General features: G+C 37.8%; 1 protein-coding gene across 4 annotated transcripts in view; it reads right to left on the bottom strand.

Annotated features, from left to right (window-relative positions):
* St18 (ST18 C2H2C-type zinc finger transcription factor) overlaps positions 1-21,096 on the bottom strand; it is a 61,879-nt gene extending 40,783 nt beyond the window's left edge. For 2 of the 4 annotated variants that reach the window (XM_026394412.2, XM_026394414.2), the window contains exons 1-7: positions 20,910-21,096; positions 12,953-13,744; positions 8,074-8,208; positions 6,195-6,285; positions 5,070-5,174; positions 3,217-3,410; positions 556-767 (exon numbers count right to left, since the gene is read on the bottom strand). In XM_026394412.2, coding sequence (XP_026250197.1) covers positions 556-767; positions 3,217-3,410; positions 5,070-5,174; positions 6,195-6,285; positions 8,074-8,208; positions 12,953-13,744; positions 20,910-21,081 — 1,701 coding nt within the window. In that variant the 5' untranslated portion in view covers positions 21,082-21,096. The remainder of the gene's footprint in view (positions 1-555; positions 768-3,216; positions 3,411-5,069; positions 5,175-6,194; positions 6,286-8,073; positions 8,209-12,952; positions 13,745-20,909) is intronic. The other 2 variants (XM_026394413.2, XM_026394415.2) reach the window with 2 other exon arrangements.
* Between the last annotated feature and the right edge of the window lie 2,047 nt (positions 21,097-23,143).

The raw sequence follows: 23,143 nt of genomic DNA, 5'->3' as shown, positions 1-23,143 counted from the left end.
TTCTCAAACCTCCCTGCTGATTTAATATACCCAGGAGTTCCCATGTGTCTTCTAAGAATGCTCCGGCAACCTAGACTATATTATGTTATGAGACAGTAACATGTGCAATAATAAAATTTCATGGGTCAGTTTTGCAAATGTTTTGCCAGTTGCTGTTTAATCAAACATTTCTTATCATCTTTGATTTGCAGGCAGCAAAAGCTTCTATGATCAAGATTTATTTTAATATCAATCCTCTTTTCTTATTCGATCAAATCCCTTTAACAAAAATAGCTTTGAAATCTGTAAATGCTCCCCGACCAGTCTCCATAACTCACTTCTCCCTAAACTATGGTCCCCCATTTTCCAGAAGAGCCACCAGCCAAGGGATGCACACTTTCTTTCTTTGAACCCACCAACTTCATCCACTGTCAATGTTCCTCTTCCTAAGACAGGGAGGGGATGGCTTTAGGGTGGAGGAGCTGAGTGGTGGCAAATGTGGTTAGGAACATGAAAGGCAGTTTATTCTCACGGTTCTGTCGCTGGCCCACCCTCCGGGCTCTTGGACTGGCCTACCTTGGCATGCAGACTCTGTGGTTTGTTGGAGAGGATGTCTGCGGCTTCCCTGCAGCGGGTGGAAAGGTTCAGGATAGCAGCAGCTGCTGCTATGTGGGTGTCTTCACTACATTGACCGTAGCTATAAGAGCTGGCACGGCTCGCGCTCTGTGTGTGGGCGCCTGCACTAGGCAGTCGATTAGGAAATTTGACTGGATTTGAAAAATGCTTTGCTGTTGAAGAGAGATTTGATTAGCAATTGCATGTACGTGGTTTTAGTCATTAAATAGATTTGTTTTTTAAAGATATAACTTCTTGCATTAAAATATGTGAAGAATAAATTAACGCATGAGCCATTATCCATTGGTATGTTAAATGAAGGTTATTCAGATGGGTTTTCATGGAGGTTCACAGATCAAATGATGTGATTGCTGGGAGAGAATGCCTATTCTCTTAATATTTTTTGTATTGACACTTCTTATGACAAAAACTCTATGACTAATGTTATGGGGCAGGTGCACTGGCAACATTTGTGGCAAAAAATGAAGCTCAAAACCCTATAAGCAAAACCTATCAGGGACTACAGAGAGCTTAAGGCATGTATATCTAAAAATTATGTATGTATAGGGCCCATAATTCCAGTACAGAAAAAATACATCCTTTCAATATTTGTTTTCACAATGACAATTTATACTTAGATACGTAATTGTATTTTTATTTGTTGACACAAAGGTTTGTTCCATACTTGAACTAGGAAAAAGTGTTCTTCATCCAAATAGAAGAAACTAAATAGATGGTGGAGTCTTTAATGAGCTGGCATTTTGCATATTCAGGGAGAGCGAGATAAGCAAAGGACAGGGAGGAAATGTTCTCAAGGTGAACAGAAAGGCAATTTGGTTATCAAGACTGAGTTTCTATTTTATTTTTCTGTTCTGAGTAGCAAGGCATTACTGAGAGATAGAATTACACATATTTCTCGTCACTGTGGGGTGTCTGTAAATATTACTCAAGGTAATGGGAAAAACACCCAAGATTTAATGAGAGCTGATACAAAAGTGTTCACCTGTTTATTTTTCATTAAGTATTTAATATTTTAAATATTTGATTGTTTTTCATAAGAAAAAATTTAAAATATTACCAAATGTTACTCCTGTAATTACAAGAATATAAAAATGTCTTTGAATGCTTTGCCATTTTAAAAATCAATATCCATATTGTGTGAGTGTATAGAATGTTCTTATTAAATGGCTGTATGTGCATTAAACATATGTGTTTGTGTAGATATTATGTGCATAAAAAATAAAATTATATATCTGTAAAACTGTACAGATAGATATAAAACATTGTTTGTGTGTATAACATTTTTTTCTCCTGAATCTAACAAGTTGTCATTGATTATTTAAGTTTGCTGGGACCTCTTTTTTGGTAAGAATAGACAATATCTTTTGGAATAAAGTGTACTTTTTATCAATGGGTAAAGTCCTTTCAAATCTGTTTATATACTGCTAGGTTTTATTATTTACGGTGCTGGCGTCAGACAAAGAACTTTGAACATGCTAGGCAAGGGTTTTACCTCCAAATTGCATCTCTAGCCTTACTGTTGGTTTTACACTCAGTCTAGGTGCAAGATCTAATGGATTTCAGGGGTTTGTATTGCTGTAAAAAAAAATCATGGTCTATGAAGAACTCCAAGCTTCTTCCTTAATGGAAGTTAAGCTACCTAATGCAGGAATAATTTTCTGTATTTGTTCTCAATATTTATTTTCTCACCTTTTTATCAGAATATTTAGGTACTCCAAACAACCTGAAGAAATAGTTAAGTAAAAACATCAAGGTTTTGCCGGACATGGTGGCACACCTGTAATCTCAGTGGCTTGGGAGGCTGAGCTAGGAGGATTGAGAGTTCAAAGCCAGCCTCAGCAGTGGTGGGGCGCTAAACAACTCAGTGAGACCCTGTCTCTAAATAAAATACAAAATAGGGCCGGGGATGTGGCTCAGTGGTTGAGTGCCCCTGAGTTCAATCTCTGATACCCAAAAAGCAAACAAAAAAAATCCCAAACCACCAAGTTTTATACATTATATCTTCCAATGAACCTGGCAGAAGTAGAGTATTAGTTTATTTAAAATATTTGTATATTAATTCTTAAATTTGTGAGTAACATGCTGTGAGAGCCACACACATTTTTTTCCTGGTAAAAATCTCGATTCCTGAATTGAATTTCTTCTTAGATCTTTCACCTTTCCCAACCCCATCTTCAGCCTGAATGCTTTTGCTGACCTAAATAATATATTGAGTAGCATTTCAATATTTTATCTGATAATTTCCATCATTTCAACATGAATAAAAATAATGTATCACAATAGCCATTGCATTTTTAAATATAATTTTAATCCTAATCCTAAATGTGAATTAAATGTTTCTTTAAAATTACCGTATTTGGATGCAACAATGGCTGAGTAGTTGTAGAATAATTAACCCATTAACTATTCATCACATTTAGTGTAACTTCAGGATAAAAGCAGTAACACTGATCAATTATTTTACTTTACTGCACAATCTATTTTTTTTCCTGTCAGCTTTAAGTAGTACAGTATATACTTGAGCAGCCTCCCTCAACATCACACATTTACACAAGATGCATTTGAGGGGAATAAGTATTAGAATTTAAATTTGAAGCTTACATTCAGGAAATGGTGGAGTTTTTCGTCCTTGCCCTGTTTGTACAAGGGGACGTTTACCGAAGACTTGGGCATCAAAACTGGCATAATCAAATGGTACTTTTCCAAACTTCTCTTGTTCTTTCGATACTGTGGCTCTGGGAGAAGTGATGGCTTGTGATCGGAAATTGAACTCAATTTGCTTCACCAAGCTTGTCCTGAAGAGAGTGGGGAAGTAGTTCAAAATAAAATGAGATCATCACTAGTGTATGAGTGTCAAAATTTCCAAGATAGAAGTGTCACTGTGCATAGGTACCCACAGAGACACTGCACAATGACAAGAAAGTGGTCACAACACAAGAAGGCAGAGTACTCTGGACACAGAGCAAGAGATGGAGGGATGTTCTGGACTTTGCCTGGTTATGATTTCTACTACATATTTAGTGTCCCAGTCTTCCACTGGCAAGATAAGAATATGCAGTCTCCATTTACCTCATGAAGATGTCATGAGTAACATGTTGTCAGCACTTTAAGTTCTGCAGAGAAAAGTGTCATGTGACTACACAACTAAAATATGTGTTAAGGCACTGGTGTATGCATTTTGCTTATTAAAATTGTTAATTATTAGCAATGAATAGTTATGATCATTCATTGATAATAATTAACAATTTTAATTATTTAATTGTTATGATCATGCCTGCTGCCTATGGGACAGTGACTTGATTCCCAAATTTTGAGTTCCAAAAAAAAATTGTGAGGCTTTAGTTTCAATGATGGGTTTTGGATTAGATAAAGGAAATTTTAGCTTCTACATACACATATTAGTGAATTTTATTATTATATATGTAATTTGGTTTATAGTCCTAAAGTTGCATAAATGTTCTAATCTAAAATAACATCAATCCTTTATGAAATGAGCAAAGTGTACTTTTTGTTATTTCTTTATTTGATAAATAATCTACTTAGGGAGAAAGTAAAGCATACAGTAATACTAACCTAGAATCCCATTTTAAGATTTCTAATTGCTCCTTAAGCAGTAATTCATGATTGTCACTTGACAAATGTTTTTATTCATGGGATTTGAATGCCAATTTTTACTCTTTTAATTAAATCTATAGAAACAAAATATTAAGGGAAGCTATGCCCTGAAAATACTGAAATGCATAAGAGCTGTTTTGACATTTTAGCACCTCATTAACAACAGTTATCTGATCATTTCTCTCAATCCTGAAATCGTTTTTCCTACATGTCTGATTTTTGTAGAATAGACATACACTGTCACATTAAACTTCAACGTACATACTTTATTATTTAGGTATAAGATCTTCCAAACTAAAAGATACAAAGAATATGGGAGCTACAAGGACAAATGGAAGTTATTTTATTAATAGCTATCCATCATAGAATAAAATTTTGCTCTAAAAATTACATGTATATGGGGAGCTCAAGGATAAACATATAATATCACATATTTTGAGGGGATATTAGAAGTTTATGATGTATTTTCTCCAGGCAGAGAAGGTGAAGTCAATCACAAAGGGAAGCTTACCTGATGTGAGGGATGTGTTACATTAATGAATCAGAATTTTGATCATTGTATGTTATTGAAGGTTTTATTCCTTTTAGACTCTACCCATATTGTGTTGCCTTAGCAAAGAGACCAATTTCAAGTTAAACTTCTGGAGGGTCTCTTAGCTCACTTAAGAGAGAAAGTATCATTCTCTAGACCAGCCTTTCCAATGAGCTGCCCACACAGGTCCACTGGTGGCTGAAAATGAGGGTCAGGCCACAATGAAGTGACACATAAGGGACATGAGGTCCTGCTGAGCTGGATCCTGGCATGAACAGAACATCAGGAACTTCCTGGGAGCTCCTACCTGTGTGCCTGGTCAGAACATGGCCCAGTTTGGGAAGAATCAAGCTGATTTTTATCCTGGGACATTGCCAATTTTTCAGCTGCAGCAATTGGACAACCAGAAAGACTGTTTCAAAAAAGAAAAGCGGGAGGATGTGAGTTAAAATGATAATATGATTTGCTTTGGCATGTGCCTCGCAGCATACTTGGCACACACTAAATGTTAAGTCATATTAATAGTTCACTTAGCACTATTCTCATATGAAAAGATCCCAAAGTGGTTTTCAAACTACATTGTCAATACTTGTCCCCCAACCTCATCTCAGTGGTGCATGGTAACAAGCTCATTTGAAAAAATCAAAATATTACATAAGGGAAAAATAATTAAATTATTCTGAAACTTTTAATATTTTCAGCAGTCTGTGCTCATTCCAAATGCAATGGATCTAACTATAGATATTAGCATGGTAACTCTATAATTTATCTTAGGATATCTAGCAAATTTGAGGGATTGAATCTTATAGTTTAAATTGAAGTTTTCTTGGCCATGTGCTTATAATTCAGTAGTACCTCATAATCACAGTCCACACATAAAATGCACACACAAAACAATCAACATTTTCATATGCAAATATACACACACATAATGCATTTGTATATAAATGCATATAAATGTTCTATTTTAGTTGCAGTCTCAATGGAAGTATGTTACCTCATTGCCTGGTTAACAGTCAAACCACTGTATGTGGAAGCCCTTTTGATTCTTTCTTAATGCCTATGGTGGGATCCAAGATAACCCATAAGCAACTCTTTTCAGTACCAACACTATAATGATGGGCTTCCAGCATAGAAGAGAATATATTCTATTTGTCTGACTAAATGAACATGTAACCCCAGCATCTTCAAATTTAACAGTTTTTCATTTTTGAAATTGGCTGCTAATATAAAAACTTCTATGAAAGGAAATAATGAGGTGATTTTTCTTTCTTTTTGACTCTGCGAAAGTTGAGACTATTCCTTATCTATTTCAAGCGGCAACATATTTGATAGTGATGCAGTGATTTTCATAACACACAGCCCATAATTTGATTGGTGGAAAGCTTCAATTTTTTAAAATGTAAAATCATTAGCAAATCATGAGAATTACCTCCTGTGAGTGTTGCGATTACTGTTCACATGACCCCTTCCTGTGCATCCAGGGGTGGGACACTTGAGCACATTTTCATGCATGGCAAGAACTAATCACAAAATAGCACATTAAAGAGAAGAATAATTTACCATAAACATACAAAAAATCAACATGTTCATTTCTTAATTTTGCAATTAAATGACTTGTTACATAATCCACTATGCTCCCTCTCCAGATATATTTAGTTGAAAAAAAAATAAGAACACCAGAACTTCAAAAATTAAATCTAGCAAGATTTATCATGTTAACTGCTCTGAACTCCAAGTTATATTTAACCATAGACTTAAACGACTCTATTCAGCTCATATTTAATTTAAACTGAAAAGTTCATCACCTTCCTTCCACATTCAAGTGCTTTCCCTGGAGGAGTGTTTGGAGAACAGTATCTGCCAAATAGCTCTTTCCACCTTTTCCCCAATTTGAAGTTCTGCCTATGGTCTTTTTTAGTTCCTAAGTGATGCTATATTGATTCTTTCTCTAACCACCATCCACTGCCATGTGGTATTGTGGAAAGTATTGCTGAGTGGCACCTGCCTGTAACCCCAGGTACTAGGGAAGCTAAGGCAGGAGGAACCTAAGTTTGAGACCAGCCCTAAGAACTTAGTGAGAGCCTGTTTCAACATAAAGAAATTAATAAATAAAAGGGCTGGGGATGTAGCCCAGTGGTAGAGTGTCCCTGGGTTCAACGTCTAGTACCAGGGAGGGCAGGAGGGAGAGGAGTATGGCTGACTGAATCATCAGAGAATCAGTCTAAGGAATTGCTAACTCAGCAGCACAGGACTCATTTGGTTAGATTAGTGACTTGCTAACTCTTAATATTAAGGAAGGGAATGCTAAGGTGTCCCTATTCTTCCAGTTTGTATGGCCCAAGAGGTGTCTCAATAAAGAGATTCAAACAGTAGGTTACATCTTTGTAGCTTGGAAGGTGGCAGCCTTTATTTACCTGTAGAGACCTGGTTCATAGTAGGACAGGGATGGGCTGATATACTGAGGATTGCCTTTGCTCAGGCTCTTAGCTGTGACAGGATGTTCCAAGACAACACTACAGAGTACGTGTTCTCATAATGCGTGGAGGCCAGGAGGATGCGGAGACCTCCCTGTGATGTCCTGAGGCTAAGGTTGACCCTGGACATATTGGAGGTCAGACTTTAGGCTGAGAACGAACTGTGCAATCACACAGGGCAATACGGCTTATTTTTTGTAGTTGTGATGCTTTGACACCTGGGACTTGCTGACCCAGGAGGAACTGGCCCTCCCAGAGTTAGCCAGCTCCTAAAGAAGGCACACAATTGACCAGCTGAGAACACTCTTAAACTCTGGTGCCTACACCCCAACAAGCTCATTTGTTTCTAATATTCTGGGGCAAAGTCCTTTTCCCTAATTATCCTAGGGTCATGGACAAAAGAACCAGGGACAAATCTTATACCCCAGAGCTAGAGGAACCAACAACCCTTAGTCCACTTACCCTTCCCTGTATGTTCCTTTACATAGAAACTAAAGGCTTCTGGCCTAAAGTTCCTCCTGCCCTTGCCTCCTGACACAACCTGGGGATTCTGCATATGACCCCAGTGGCATGATGAGACCCCCTCTCTTAGGAAATATGGGTAGCAAGCTATCTACTCAGTGCAATTTTCTCTTTATCTGCTGAACTTATTGTCCCTCAAATTTTCTACCAATACACTCCATTTTAAAACATACAGCTAGATGGAAACTGCTTGCCACAGAGAAAACTTTGTTTCCATTGTGAATTCCAAATTGGAAGAGAAAGCAACCAATATTGTGATGTTCTGGTACTTTTAAGAAAGCACTGACATCTTTAGGAATAGGCAGTACTCACTTTCCAGGGGAACCCGCACTTTGTGGGGGCATCCTGAAAGGCTGCGGTGGTGGGGATAGAGCCCGGTCACATGTCCTGTGCCATCACACCCAGGGATAGGGCACTTGGTCTCCCTCTTTTCAGGCCTCGGTGAATCTACAGAGAAATTAAATTGAGAAATTCATTTGGCTTTTCTTCTTTCTTTTCCTATTCAATAGTGGCCTTGCAGAGTGACATTCTCACTTCATTCAGTTTTACCATCATAAACATTCTTCTCACATTGCCTTGAATAAGACCCTCAACTAAGACCTGTGGAAACATAAAACATGTTTTCAATTTTCTTGGTTTCCTAAGCAAAGGCTGACACAGGGCAAGGAGCTGTTAAAATACAAAGATGGTCTCAAGTTGTCATGTCACGTATTATAGTTAAAGCCTCATTATGAAAAATCACCCCTATGCCAGAGGGTGAACAAGCTCCTGAAAAGAAAGAAAGAAAAAGAAAAGTGAGAAAGAAGAAAAATATTTATTTAATCCCAAACCATCTCCTATTGAAAGAGTCTGGAAAAAGCCAGATTCAAAATTACAAAACAAACTACCATATCTGAGAAAGGCTTCTCTGGTTTTGTCCCCATGAGTCACTAGCAGCAGGTGGCCCTGGGGTTGAGGGCCAACCAGAAGCTCATGAATAAGCAGAGGTAACTTCCTTCAGAGCAACTGATGAGAGTCTGGATAAGATTTGTGTTCTGCCTAACCAGTAGTACTGCAAAGTCCCGAGATTCCCAAACCCCAATGGCTGTTACTTCGGTTCCATGCACAGTGACTGTGGTGAAAAGCTGTTGATTTTACTGACTGCAGGAACTGAGAACTGAGACTTAGAAAAGCAATGATCTTGCCGGGGACTTTCAGAAAACAGAGAGGGTAGGGGCTGCCTTCCTGGTGGTCTGGAGGGTGCTACTGCGCAGCCAGGTGTGGCATGGTTCTCAGGTGCAGCCAGGCACGGAAAGGGCTACCTTGTAACACATTTTGTCAGCATGCTGTGGGACAAGAGCCTGGAGAGAATAGGACCAAAGACACGCTCAGGAGTTTTATAATTTTTCTGGCATCATAGTGCTGAGGGCTAGATAAAAGGTTATATAAATACTTAACATAAATGAGTATGAAACAGGAATATTGATGAGATCAGAGCTAATGCAGAGGAGGCCTTAGTTACAAATGTATATATTTGTGATTGAGATGGTTGATAAACTTAAACAGAAATACTGTCTTATAGCCCAAATTGCCCCTAATTCATGCTTGGAATGATAGCAATCATGGAGAATTCTATTCTTCATCAGCATTCAGGGTGTTTGGAAGAAGGATGAGAAGACTGTGAGCCCTGGGAGAGAGAGAAAAGGGGACTGCAGGAAGGCTTCAGGATTCTCAGAAAGCCAAGCAACAGGCATAATGCTTGATGCTGACAGCAAAAATAAAAAATCCAGATGATTCTGCCCAAGAAGCTGCTGGTGACAGAGTATGAGAAAGGGCCCTGCTGCTCAAGGATGTGGATCTCTTGCATGCTCCTGGCTCCAAGTGGGGCACCCAGAACAGGCTACTATAGCAGGATATGAACAACATCTCTGGGACAGTATATGGCAAGTAGGCAAGCTTCTGTGATACCATGTCACCCCAGTTGTTGGATTACAAACAGTCCTGGGCAGATGGGACACAGCAGGTTGTATGTAATGCAATTATATGGGGGCATGGTTTCAGTGAAAGAGGGAGGAGCAAGGATCCTTCAAGTTGCCGCCTGCACTATCCATAGAGGAAGGGTCAGGACACAGAAAGCGTGAGTTGTAAATGAGCAGTGAGCAGCCAAAGATAGGGTCGCATTCAGTAGCAGGTATTTATATTAACCACAGATAGGATTCAAAAGCAATGACTGATGTTGAGACTACTGTCTTTGTATTTTATAAAGGACAAAAAAAAAGCATATTAAGAATTTGTGATGTTCTGTGACTTTGTGCATGTCTGTTTCCATTTACTCTAAATTTGGTGCCAAATTTCAAGTTGATTTAGGTACGTAAAATCTGTAGACCACTAGTCAAAAACCTTGAAGTTTGATTAAAGTGAACCGAGAGGAACTGATACCATAACAGAGAGCTGCTCACAGGACGCAGAAGAGCAACAATGTGTATTTTGATGCCCTTCCTCTCTTGGATCTCCTCCAGGCGAGGCCACATTTCTAAACCGCATTGAAAGGTTTGGCGCTGAGCATTTCCCGTCCTTGCCACGCTGTTTGTCTGCATGAAGCCAGAGAGGGTGTTGGAGATAACGCAGGCTGGCACCTGCCCAGGTGGGGCCACTGACAGTCCACCATGCACCTTTGTCTTCAAGTCTCTCCTTGGCTGGGCAAAACAAAGATGCTGATTTGAAATGCTCTGGAGGGCAGAACCTGTTCGCATGATAAGAAGCCAGAGCATGAGCTCGGGGCAACTCTCAAGCTGGTTCTTCTTTTATTTTCTTTGCACAGTGTTGCACAATGAGGGTGACCTTATACTCTAGTGATGTTAGATACTAGTTTTCCTGGGACTGTCTTCGTAACTGGTAGACGTGCATAATTATTCCTATTGCCCCCTTTTACTTAAAAAGTGTCACAGTTGGGCAATAAATTACATGACGACTCTACTTACACTGAGAACTATGGTCTCTAAATGCTTAGTAGCTATAGTATGCTGAAATTTATTGTAGAATCAATGACTCATCTGAAGGCTTGGGTATAATGATATTTTAAAATTCTAATGTTCTTAACAGTGGAGTTGTATGTCCAAGGTGTACACAAAGTCAGAATTGTTTGAAGAAGATGGCTATCAGTCGGGATGTATGCTCACTTAATATGGAGTGCATGTTAGAGAAGAAAAATCCCTCTTGTGCTTCTCTACCAGGAATAAGGAACAGAAATGTGGATACTTAATTTAGACTCACAAGCATCCTTATATAAGCCTATAGTTCCCCTACAATATGGGTTTCATTTTTTTTTTTTTTAACCTGTCTCATAGGAGCCTGGCCTTGATCGTGCAGAGGCTTACACACCTAAAGCAGGAGCAGACCCTATGCCACAGGACATCTTATTGACTCCAGAATCATGTCTTCAAGTGACCCACCATTTACAAATACAGATTCTACTGCTGTGTTAGTTTTAGAAAACAAAAAAAGTTTAAAAAGTTTTATTAAAAAAAAAGCCAGAAGATCATCAAGTATTTTAAGCTATGGCTCAAAAAGTTTCTACAAACATTGGATTTCATTGGTTGTAAGATATCAATTGTAAGACGAAAGATCACTTTGTATGCAGTTAAGAAACTAGTGTGTACCTTTCTGATTTCAGAGTCATTAGAACGGGGAAACTATGTATCTTAGAATCAATGAAACATGGTATATTAGAAATGACAGATTTGGACTGGGGATATAATTGGTAGTGTGCTTGACTCACATTTACAAGGTCCTGGGTTCAATCCCCAGCACCACACACACACACACACACACACACACACACACAATCCCCAGCACCACACACACACACACACACACACACACACAAACACACATACACACAGAGAAAGTTACAGATTTGCAAAATTTGGAATAAATTTCATCTTTTTGTCAGATTTCTGGTTCATTAAAAGGAAACAGGCAAATTTTTAAAAAACTGTATATTAGTGGGAGTACACAGAGCTGAATACAATGCCCTGTCCTGAACCACACGTTAGTCATTAGTATTCTGTCCCTATTCCAACCCTTGTAGGATGTTTGCATCACATTATGATCATGCTCCTTACTACATGACATTATTTTAGTCTTTTCTGTTTTCTTAGCTCTGAGATGAAAGACATTATTTGTCAAGATTGCAGGTGAGTACGCAAATGGAATTAAATGACAAAATTTACAATTCATTTCTAGATAATCAGAATTTCTAAACCATATCAACATAGTATTCCTATAAGCCCTTTAGATCTATGATCTTGATTTTCTCTAAGATATTCTTGCCCTAATTCTGAGAATCACCTAAGAACTATTGAAAAAAAAATGCAAACCATGGGGCTCTGAATCTGACTCCTGGAAATAACCATCTTAAATGTGACTTCTAGGCCCTGCGAGACTACTGGGAAATTCCATGTAACTGTTGGAATCCACTGGGCCTATCTGGTGTGAGACCTGGTAGAAAAATGGGCAGAATATTCCATGGGGAAAAGGGGACACAATTTTGTTAAAGACTGAGGAGCAATTTTAAAGTATCCTCAAAGTATGTTCACTCTGTCAATTCGAGTTTGACCCAGATATTTGTGGCCCTGCATCAGAAAGCTGGTAAGACTACAAACACATTTTAAACCCAGTTTTATCCCAAGAAGGATCAGAGCACCCTGCCTGGCTTACAAGTAACTTAATATCATTTTGAAGCTCAAAAGCTGCCAGATGATTTTGAAGGAGAGTAGGAAAGAAAAATTAAATTTCTGGAATTTGATAATTAAAATGATTTGAAATGCAACAAGTGCTACTACTAACAATATCCAATAAAGTAGTTTTTAAAGGTATGATTTGTTTTAAAAAGCAATTACATGGTAAATGCTGTTGTGTCTAGTTGCTAGAAGAAAAAGTAAAATTTTAAAAAAAGCAATTACATTTTAAAAATACATGCAATGAATATTTTTTCGGTGTGAAGTTCCTGCAAAACGAATCAAATTTGATTCAATAATAATCTAGAGAGTAGGGGGTAAAAATAAGAAATTATTTATTTCCCAGTTATGAACTGGGACTTTAAAAGAGCATTCAGCAGTCAAAAAGCTTTCTGGAAGAAATAATAAAATTTAATCTCTTAACCCTAAGGTAATTTTATCCTAAAATAAATGAAAAAAAAATGTTTTCTTACGTTTGTTGTTAAAGATTTGTCTTCCACCCATGTCAATAACTTTGGTTTGCCGCCTTTCCCCCGTCAGGTGTTCTAGCAGAAATCTGTCCAGCTCTTTGTAAGTACTGTGGAAAACGCAGCCTCGCTCAGCCTGCAGAGCGATGGCCTGCTCCAGCAAACTCAGGTTCCCCTTGGCTTTCTCCAGATCACTGGATTCTTCTGTCATTGTGGCCAGGCTCTCCCTGTCTTCTTCCTCAGTCTCAGGGAAGGCAGATTGGGCTTTGCTATCCAAGGGCTCCACATGAGCACTCTGCGGTTCTCTCCTGTCTGCATCAGGATCACACCTATTCTCACAAGGGATAAATTTGTCACCTTCTGTTTTTATTTCAGGAATTTCCAGTAGATCTTTTTTCTTATCTGCTAACATGTACTTTGGGCCTCTCTGAGGTTTGGTGTCTTCTGACAAGTTGGAGCCACTGTCCCACCCATTCTCTGCACTTTCAGAGTTACTTTCGCTGTCATCAGAAGAGCAGAATGGGGGTTGGGAATCATCCACTTTGTCTCTTCCATCATCAGAATGAATCATAAAGCATTCGTCTGTTTCATCACTCTCTGCTTTTAAAGATTGGATGCCACTGTCATTGAGGTTTTCACTTATAGTCTGGACAGACATATTTTTTTCAAATTTCCCCAAGTGCATTAGAGATTTGACTACCAGCTCTTGATAACAAGTATATTGGTCTTCTTTCTGAGGGGAGTTTTCTTGTGCAGTTGAATGAAGATTCTCATCCGCAGGTTTTATCATGATTTCTTCTATAGAAAAAGAACATCAATATTTGGAAATCAATAATAAAAAATATTACACACACACACACACATACACAAATATATAGCCCCATGCATATGTATGTGCACACACATGCATATATATACACACAAATACATACTTAATATGTGTAACATGTGGTCGCTATTAATTTTGTAAACATTAGAAAAATATATATGCTCTTAAAATAAAACTTAAAGCTTAATATTCTGAAATCGTCTTTAAATTAATTAACTATTATAATTTTCATACATTAAGAGCTAAGTGCTTCTGGGGTACTGACCAAGACAAAAAAGATGATATTTAACAACAGTAGAGTTGTAGATGTAAAATGATTGCCATTGTACCTATTATATGAATTCCCACATCTTAGCCAATGAGAAGAACTGAATATACATAATACTATATATTGTAAATAAAATATTCATCAGATCACTGTGTTAGCATGGGATTATATTTTCAAAGCTTATTTGGTTGATGTTCTCCATTTTTCTCAGATGTACTCTCAGATTTTATGGAATATTAATTAAGGTACAAAATACATCTACATAGAGATGATAATTGAAGGAACTCTGAAGCTTTCAGGTTTCTTGTTTACTTTGCAACTGTCACACTAAAATTCCATATTGAGGAAAACATAAACAGGAATAATAAGGATTATCAGATAGTAGCTTAAATAGTAACACATTTCCTGGTTTGATACTTTCTTGCATGTGTGTAAAAAGAAAATGAGATGAGGGGAGGGGTTGATTGGAGAGGCTGGAGACAAGCTAGTTGTCCTCTGTCCAGAACCCCCCCATCTTGGGTTCTGAAAGTCAAGGTACCCTGTGACCTGGAGCAGGCCCCAAAAGCCAGTCTGCCCAACACAGTCAGAGAAATGGCTGCCATCCTAAGACAGCTGTCAGAGTCATCCCTTCACTGATTGAGGGTGACAGTTTAGATATAGAGTGGTGAGCTTACTCAATCCTACCTCAGTGCATATGCACCAACTGAGGGTCTGGACTATCTAGGGACACCAATCCCAACCCAAAGCATGTGGAGTGGTGCCCAGCAAACAACAGGTTATGAAATGCACCAAATACCTCAAGAATGGTTCTCTGACACCCACTAGGACAAATAAAACAACACACACACACACACAAACACACACACACACACAAAGAGGAAAAAAATGAACTGTTTCTGTATCTGAAAGGCAGGATGGGGGGGATGGGAAATACAAAATAATAAGCCCCTTTTAAGACTGTTAAAGACACCAAGTGAAGTGCATTCTGTATTAATAAACATCTTTGGAGGAAGAAAAGAACAGCTATTGGTGCGAGGGCTGTGGAAGAGGGTGTCTGTGTGGAAGACAATGTGCCTTTTTTTGTCTCATTTAATTTTTTATAAACATTGTCTCTGACAAGGACACTCAAAAATACATCTCCATCATCTTCCTTTCTGGTAATTATCTTCCTAAATCAACACTGGACTGCCAGGATCAAGTAAATATTGCCATAGTAACTAAAAGCATTTTTGGATGAAGGGAAGAATTCAGTCACAACACTGGCCCCTGTAAATAATGCTGATTATAGGGTGCAGTCTTTTGTTGGGATCTATTCAACGTAAACTGAAAAATTTAACATTTTAGTTCCTAGAAAAGAGGCTGGATAAACAGGCACACAATATTTGATAGGATGGGCCTATCCTCTCCTGAATTCATATCAGAGGAACTCCAGGTTTAAATAATATATTAAACATAGTCTAAAATGCAAATGAAGTTTTTCTCAATATCACGGTTGGCTATTAAGAGAAAGTGTAAAGGGTTATGATAATTTTAAAGTATTATGAACTACAGAAAACAAATAAAAAGCATTTTCAGTGAATATGCTCAATTCATTGAACTATTCTCTCACTCCACTTAACTACCCACATGTGTACAATAATGATTTATAGACATTATACCTAATTATGCATATTTGGGCTGTGTTAGAGTGCTAACAAAAGCTCTAGAAAGCAACAATTACCTCTGTTGCTTAGCTACATAGTTTAAAATATTCCTATTAAGTGCAGATCACCAGAGAGGCGGGTGTGACAAACATGCACATGTGCACGACAATGCACTTCACTGTGCGGCTGCCAACTGCTAGCATTTTGGGTCATTTCCAGTTTACATAATTGTTTGGTTCAACTGTTTGTTATATGCTAAAAGAAAATATTTATTAATTATTCTTCAGAAAAAGAGGAGCCCGCCGACAGAGGTGCCTACGTGCATTTCATGCGCTGGTTTCTGGGGATGCTCTTCAAGCTGCAAACCAACTTTCCACGTTCCCAAACACCTACCTGGCTTTCACTATGGTCATAAGGAAAAATCTGAGTTTGCTTTTGAATTTGACAGATCAGTGAGCACATGCGGGTTTCTCTCATTTTGTGATGGGCCACTTGCCTTTTCTTTTTAAAGGCTATTTTTTATTTTCCTGGGTGGGACTGTGATGTATTTTGCCACTGAAATAACTAAAGTAGCCTTGTCTACAGAGCCTACAGAGCAAAGGGCAAGTTCTAATGCTGGTGTTCCTCTCTGTGACCATTGGACAGGTAGCTCAGCTCATCTAAGCCTGGTGTCTCTATTCAAACCCCGTGGACAGCAGTGTCACCCTGTGTGCACTCTGTGAGGTCACATGGGAACAGCTAACAGGCATTCTGTGAATGATGGCTCTTCTTCCCCTTCCTGGATATTATTTTTAAAAACAGTAGTAACGGCAGAGGGCATGTGGAAGGGTGGGACTGTTCTTCTTTTAGAATGACCAGGAAAACTAATGCCTAAGGAAGTCAAGGTCCACAGGATGAGAAGGTTTAGTGGATTCACCACCTACACAGACTCTGGAATGGTTCAGCAGTTGCCTTTGAAAACCAGCAGCCAATGCATCATGCACAAATCCATGGAGTATGAAGTCCAGAGCCTGGGTTCAAGTTGCTAGCCCAGTGCTGCTCGCTTGTATGACGCTGATCAGGTCCTTGGTCTCCTGAGTACAGGCTCCTCATCTTCAAACTAAGGATGGTTCAATGACCCAATAACTGGATGACTCAACGACCCTTTTTAGGACAATAAATTGATATGTCCCTGGCAAGGTATTCCATTTGTTATTTCAATTAATCTTCACAATAACTATGAGAAAGGTCCTTTCTAGACAATTTTATAGATGGGAAGCCACAGTTCTAGGGAGCTAAGGGCTTGCTCAAAACCACATAGCTACTCAGTGGAGGGTTGGGCCCTAGACTTATGGCCACCTGGCTTCAACTCTATGTCCTCACCTCTATGACATGCTACTCTACAACCTAAAGACTAAGAATACCAGTGCCATGACTGACGTTTACCAAACACAGCCACTCCCAGGAAAAACTGCTAACATTACTCACAGCCAATTCTTTTCCTAAGTTTGAATATTTTCAAGAGTGAATTTAGCCAAATTATATTATTATATTGTGTGCATATATAAATATGTAGCAACATCCCATCATCATATACAACTATAATGTACCAATAAAAATGTGGAAAAAAATTTTTAAAAAGAGTGAATTTACACAAAGGAACTAGAAATACCATTGTTAATATGCAATATGGAAAAAGATAATCTATATCCTACAGATAAAAAACACACAAAACAAATAACACAACAACACTAAAACTAACAAGCAAACCAACCTTGACTTTGCTAGTACTATAAACATGATAGGTGGGAAAATTCCTGTGTCCTTGGGGCCCAGCCAAGTAGTTGGGTCACTGTGAACAGTGCAGGCCTTTCTCTGTTCTGTGTGCACCTCAAAGTATGGGGGAGGAAGGAAGTGGGACTGGGAGGCTTTTCTTGTATACAGATTCTTAAAAATGCTTTTTCCTCATATATAGAAGTTCACACCTGTTTGTTTACATTAAACCAAGGTCTATATTTTGGTAATCCTATAGCAATACACTGATGAATTCTTACATACACATTGGCTATTCTGCTTTGAAAACAACTTAAAAAATCCTCTGAAAATGACAACATGTTTTGAATAGACTTCTTCTGTGTAATGGGATATTGTTATCACTGTATTTCAGTTCTGTTTCTTTAACTATCAAGTTTACTTTTATAGGCAACTTAAGTTTTCAAGGCCTTTTGAAGTTCCAAATTTTACCAGGAATAAAAAGCTCCAGAAAAATTAATTCATCATTCAAAATTCTGAAACTGCAGTGATTTATTCCTTATTTGCTATTCATTGAGAGGTGATCTGTTAAAAGTATCATTCCAACCCCTAAAACTTCTATGAGTAGGCTAGATTTCCTCGAATCATTGAGCATTCGGTCACGTTGCTAGGAACTCTATGCACTTTCTTGATTAATTCCACTTTGAGCTGATTCTCATTCTCCCTGTCTGCATTGGGAAAGTGTTCTCGTCCTGCTTCTGGATAGCACTTGCAAGCTCAAATTCCCAGTGAAGAAGGGATATTTGTATGGTTTTGTCCACACTCTTTCTGTCCCTTTAAATGCCCACTTGCATTTCTTTGAGACAGCTAGTTGAGAATATGGAATATAGTTTGTGTCATAAGATGGAAGAAGATGTTTATAAATGACCTTAGCCTTCATGAGCACTGTATACCCTCATTATGAATGTCCCAGCTGAGGATAAAATTTGGCACACATCTGGCCAGGTAAAGATACTGGAGTACCCAGAGTAAATGAGAAGCTAGAAGGAAAACACTTCTGCTAGATTGGCCACTAGATTAGCTCTGGTTCCTTCTGGCGGGTAGGGGTAACTTGTGCAGAGGGTTGAAGAGGGTTGAAACAACTTAGAATCTTTGCTCTGTTTACCAGGGATAGGAACAACCCTTAATGATTTGACATTGTCAAGCTTTGCCTGTCAGCATTCTGAAAGTATCAGAGGAAAGGGAGCATTGGATTACAGAGCATGGTTAACTGGAAAATAATTATTTTGCTTGTCCTTCCAATGGTTTCCTAATTATTTTATTTCTAATATATATAAGCTGTGTTACCTTCAGCATTGAATCTCTTTGATTCCCAGTGATCTCGTCTGTAAAACTGTGACCATAATTATATATCTTTGTGGCACTGTAGTAAGGATTAAGTGATATAATTTGTATGCCTGGAATATATGAAAAACTAAAAAATAATGGTCACTAATGCTGCAATTTCAGTATATTCATTATCATCAGAAGTAGTTTTAATACTAAAAATCAAAATACTTAGCATTTGTAAACCTGCAGATAGACATTCTGTAGTGCATATAACTGAATGCTTAACTAAATACATTTGAGCAATATATTCACTTGGCTAATGTTAAGCATCTATGATGATCAATAGCTATAGTAGAAGGTGAGAAGACAGCAAGCTAGACACAGTCTTTGGCCTCATTGACTTATTAAGGGTATTTGATGCAAAATCAGACTCATTTTCTTAAATATTTGGCTAATATTTGACTAATATTTGGCTAGCTAGGTGAGTTGAACCTCAACTCTATTTGCAGTGATTCAATGACTTTCCCTAAAACTAGACCCAACCTGTAATTTTCATGAATCAACAAGTAAAACTGACCATCTCAAGGAAATTTTAAAAATGTGGAGAATGATTATAAATTATAGATGAGCCCTGAGTCTTTAAACTATATTGGACATTTGCAATCCCAGAAACTTGGAAGGTTGAGGCAGAAGGATCAACCTTTTTTAGGCCAACCTCAGAAATTTAGTGAAGTCCTGTCTTAAAATGTAAAAAGGGCTAGGGATGTAGCTCAGTGTTACAGTGATCCTGTGTTCAGTCCTCAGTATCCAGTAAATACATATATACATACATACATATATACCATCTACCAAATACAGAAAAGCTAGACGATTTACTGCACCAGAATCAACTTTGTTTTAAACACAGCATCTTCAACTGCTTCTAAGCTAACATAGTCAAGATAGGATAAATCTGACCTGAGATTTGTGTTCAGTCAATATACTTTTATATCTTTTAAATTAATAGCTATAACTCTATTTATAATAAATAATTATGATCTAATAAATTAAGCCCTTTTGTTTGTATAATAATTTCTTTTCAAATAAAGAATTATTTAGTATATTTTGATTCCATAAAAGTCATGTTCAGAATTATTAGAACATGCAGATACCTCATTTCATCTCTTACTAAGTTAAGCCTTAGCTCTGAATTTGCTTTTTCATAATTTTTTGAGACTTCTGCATGTCCTCAGTTTCAGTCTCATGCACAAAGCCATCCGTGATTTTCCAACTCCTACAGGCATGTGCACTCACGAGACCAGTGAGAATAGCTATGAACTGGGGAGAAAGAAATTCTAAAGCGTCAAAATAATCACATTTCACTTAGCATGCAAAGGGTGTTTAAGGAGAGTTAAGAATCAAATTCATGAATTATGATGTGTACCTAAAGGTAAATTTAAATGATTTATTTTGGAAATAATGGGCACGGTGATACATTTTCTATATAATTTTCTTACTGAAGGAGCTTCTAGGAGATAACTTCAGGTTATTTCTACAGTCTATTGCTATAAATATTTATTCAAAAATATGAAAAATATTAAGGTCACAAACCACCTGCCTTGGTCTATGTTGTTGTTGCCAACAACTAATTATATTTTGGGCTCTAAATAATACTATATGTGACTATATATGTTGATAAATAAGTAAAAATAAATGTTCAGCTATATATATATGTGTGTGTATATACATACACACACAATAATCATTAATGATAATCAACAATGAACATTATAGAGAATTTGAGCATTGAAAGGTATTTTAAGGCTTAAATAAGCCCTGTAATTTGAAGGAGTCTTTCAGCAATTAGATACTTACAATATTACATACATGAAATACTCTTCACCTTTAAGGCTTTTATTTTCCTCAAAAAGTGTCATAGCCCAGTCCAGTGCTTTTGAAGGAATTCAGGGCAAGGACTATGCTGTTTATCTACAAACCCTCCCTATAGATACTAATTGAAAAATGGATCCTCAAGAGGTGAGTAGTGAATGAAATCAATGTTTGGTTTTTCTTCCAAATGCCAAGTATACTTTTACACCATACCAACCATAATTTCTACATAAATTAAGACTGAATCTTTGACACCAAGGAGTAGATAAAATCAGGGCCACTGTCCCTCGCTACCTGCAGCAGCGCGGTCGTTTGTTTCAGAGAGGCCATCATCCTCGGTCCTGTCGTCTCGGTCCCCTTTGCAGTCCATGTTTGGGCTGTAGTGTCGGGGCTTCATTAGCAGGGATTTCCTTTTGTTGACTGGGACACCCAAAGCCTGCTCTTCAGCCCTTCTCTTCTTCGCCATGGAGCAATCATATGCAACACTGTAGTGAGTGGGGCAAATTAAGAACATGGTAAAAGAGCATTTGCTGGTATTTGGAATCTGGCTTTACCCAAAGCCTTTGGAAAGTTGGGACTGGAGGTTTAGGGTTAGCTATTGGCACTGCATAAACAGCCCATCCGTGGAATCCCTTGAACTGTGTGTATTCTATTTTACTGTCTATCAGAAGATTTTTTTTTTTTTAAAAAATCATCCTTAATCCTAAGTAAGCATATGTTAATCTGTGCTTTGCTTGGCGCGACACTAAATACCCAGAGAGGGATGAAACAAGATTTGCACTGGTTTGCTAATCCTAAGAAACAGCTAATGTGAAAAATATACTACCAGATACAAAATATGCATCCAGTATGGATAAATCACAAGGTTTTTCAAATAGTTATTTGCCACTGAAACTGCTTATCTCTTCCACAGTTGTGGCCTGGACTGGAGATGCCACAGGTCTTGGGCAAGGACTTGAATGAAGGGGCCATTGAACGAGGGGACAAGCTATGAACATTTAATCAATCAATCCACTCCCAGTCTTTCCCCCCCACCCCTGTACACACACACAAAGTGAAAAGATGCTACACAACATTCTGCCTTTTGATTCTCATCCATTTGGCACACAGAACAAACAAATAAAAAGAAGAGAAATAAGATAGGATTTCACAAAAATGGACAACAGTTTATCCTTATTTCTGTTCTCACATGGTTTTATTTGGAAATGCGCCTGAGGGGGTGGCCCTTTCAACACAGATTTCCTACATATAGCCAGGAAATGCAGACCACTCTACGTATGAAGTTAAGACAAACATTTTCTTGGCAAGATCCTTGAAGACTAGAGAGTTTAGCCAACAGTAAGTCTATGAGAGATATTTATTAAATGCTTTCCAAAGAAAAATGCAGAAGCTTTAGATGAAAAGATCCAGAGGAAAGAATCTTGGACTCAGGGTAATATTACTAACTCCATCTCTAAAAGATGATTGAATTCTCAGCAATATTACTAACCAGTCAAAGACCTTAAACTGATCTTGCATAAATGTCAGTGCAAAATGATGGTTTGTTCATGAAAACAATTTGGTTATGGTTGCATATGAATTCTTGAATATAGAAGAACAGATGCAAAAACATCTAAGGGAAGGAAAAATGTCATTGTTTCTCAGAAAAAAAAGAAAATGATGCTGGAAGCAGAGATAATTCAAGAGTCAGAAATCTTTCAAAAAAAAGATGAAAAATTGGAAAATTAAAAATTATTCTGAAGGAAGAAATGAGTGAGTTCCCTAAATAAACTAATGTGCCTTCACAAAATCTCTCAAACCCAAATTTAAAGTGACTAGAATTTAAGTGCTCTTGAAGATGGAGCAAAAGAGGATATAACCAGATAACTGTGAGAGCCAAAAATACTATGTAAGACTACTTGGCAGAGAATAGAGATGGGCATGACTGAGTCTGCTGACCTGTGAAGGAAAACATGGGGGTCTCCACCACATAGTTACAGTGGAGAGTGGGAACAGACAAACAGAACTACCCCACACCTGCCTTTCTGGTCAACAGAGACTCGCTTTTTAAGGAGAAGGGGCAGGGATAAGGTAAGGTTACTCATCCAGAAGAAAAGTTTTTTTACGTACATGAAAATTTAATAATAAATTCAGTGAAATAAGCTAGACACAGAAGAAAAAAATCCATATTTCCACTTATATGAGGAATACAAAATAGTCAAATTCATAGAATCAAAGAATGAAATAGTGGTTGCTAGAGGCTGAGCGAAGGGGGAAATGAGGAGAATCAATAGGCATAAAATTTCAATCAAACAAGATGAATAAATTCTATAGATATGCTGTGTAACATCATACGGATGGTAACAACAATGTGTATTACACACTTAAAACATGTTAACAGGGTAGATATGATGTTAAATGTTCTTACCACAATAAAATTTAAGACAATGAAGAAGGAGGAGGAGTAGGGTGAGGAGGGGAGGAGGAGATTTGTTGGCATCAGGAAGCATTCATTCATGAGAGAGGCATAGTGGGGATGGTTAAGAAGG

The sequence above is a fragment of the Urocitellus parryii genome, chromosome 7 (genome assembly GCF_045843805.1).
Source record: "Urocitellus parryii isolate mUroPar1 chromosome 7, mUroPar1.hap1, whole genome shotgun sequence".
NCBI lineage: Eukaryota > Metazoa > Chordata > Mammalia > Rodentia > Sciuridae > Urocitellus > Urocitellus parryii.
The sequence above is the reverse complement of the archived record's forward strand: the minus strand, read 5'-3'. Positions and strand labels throughout refer to the sequence as shown.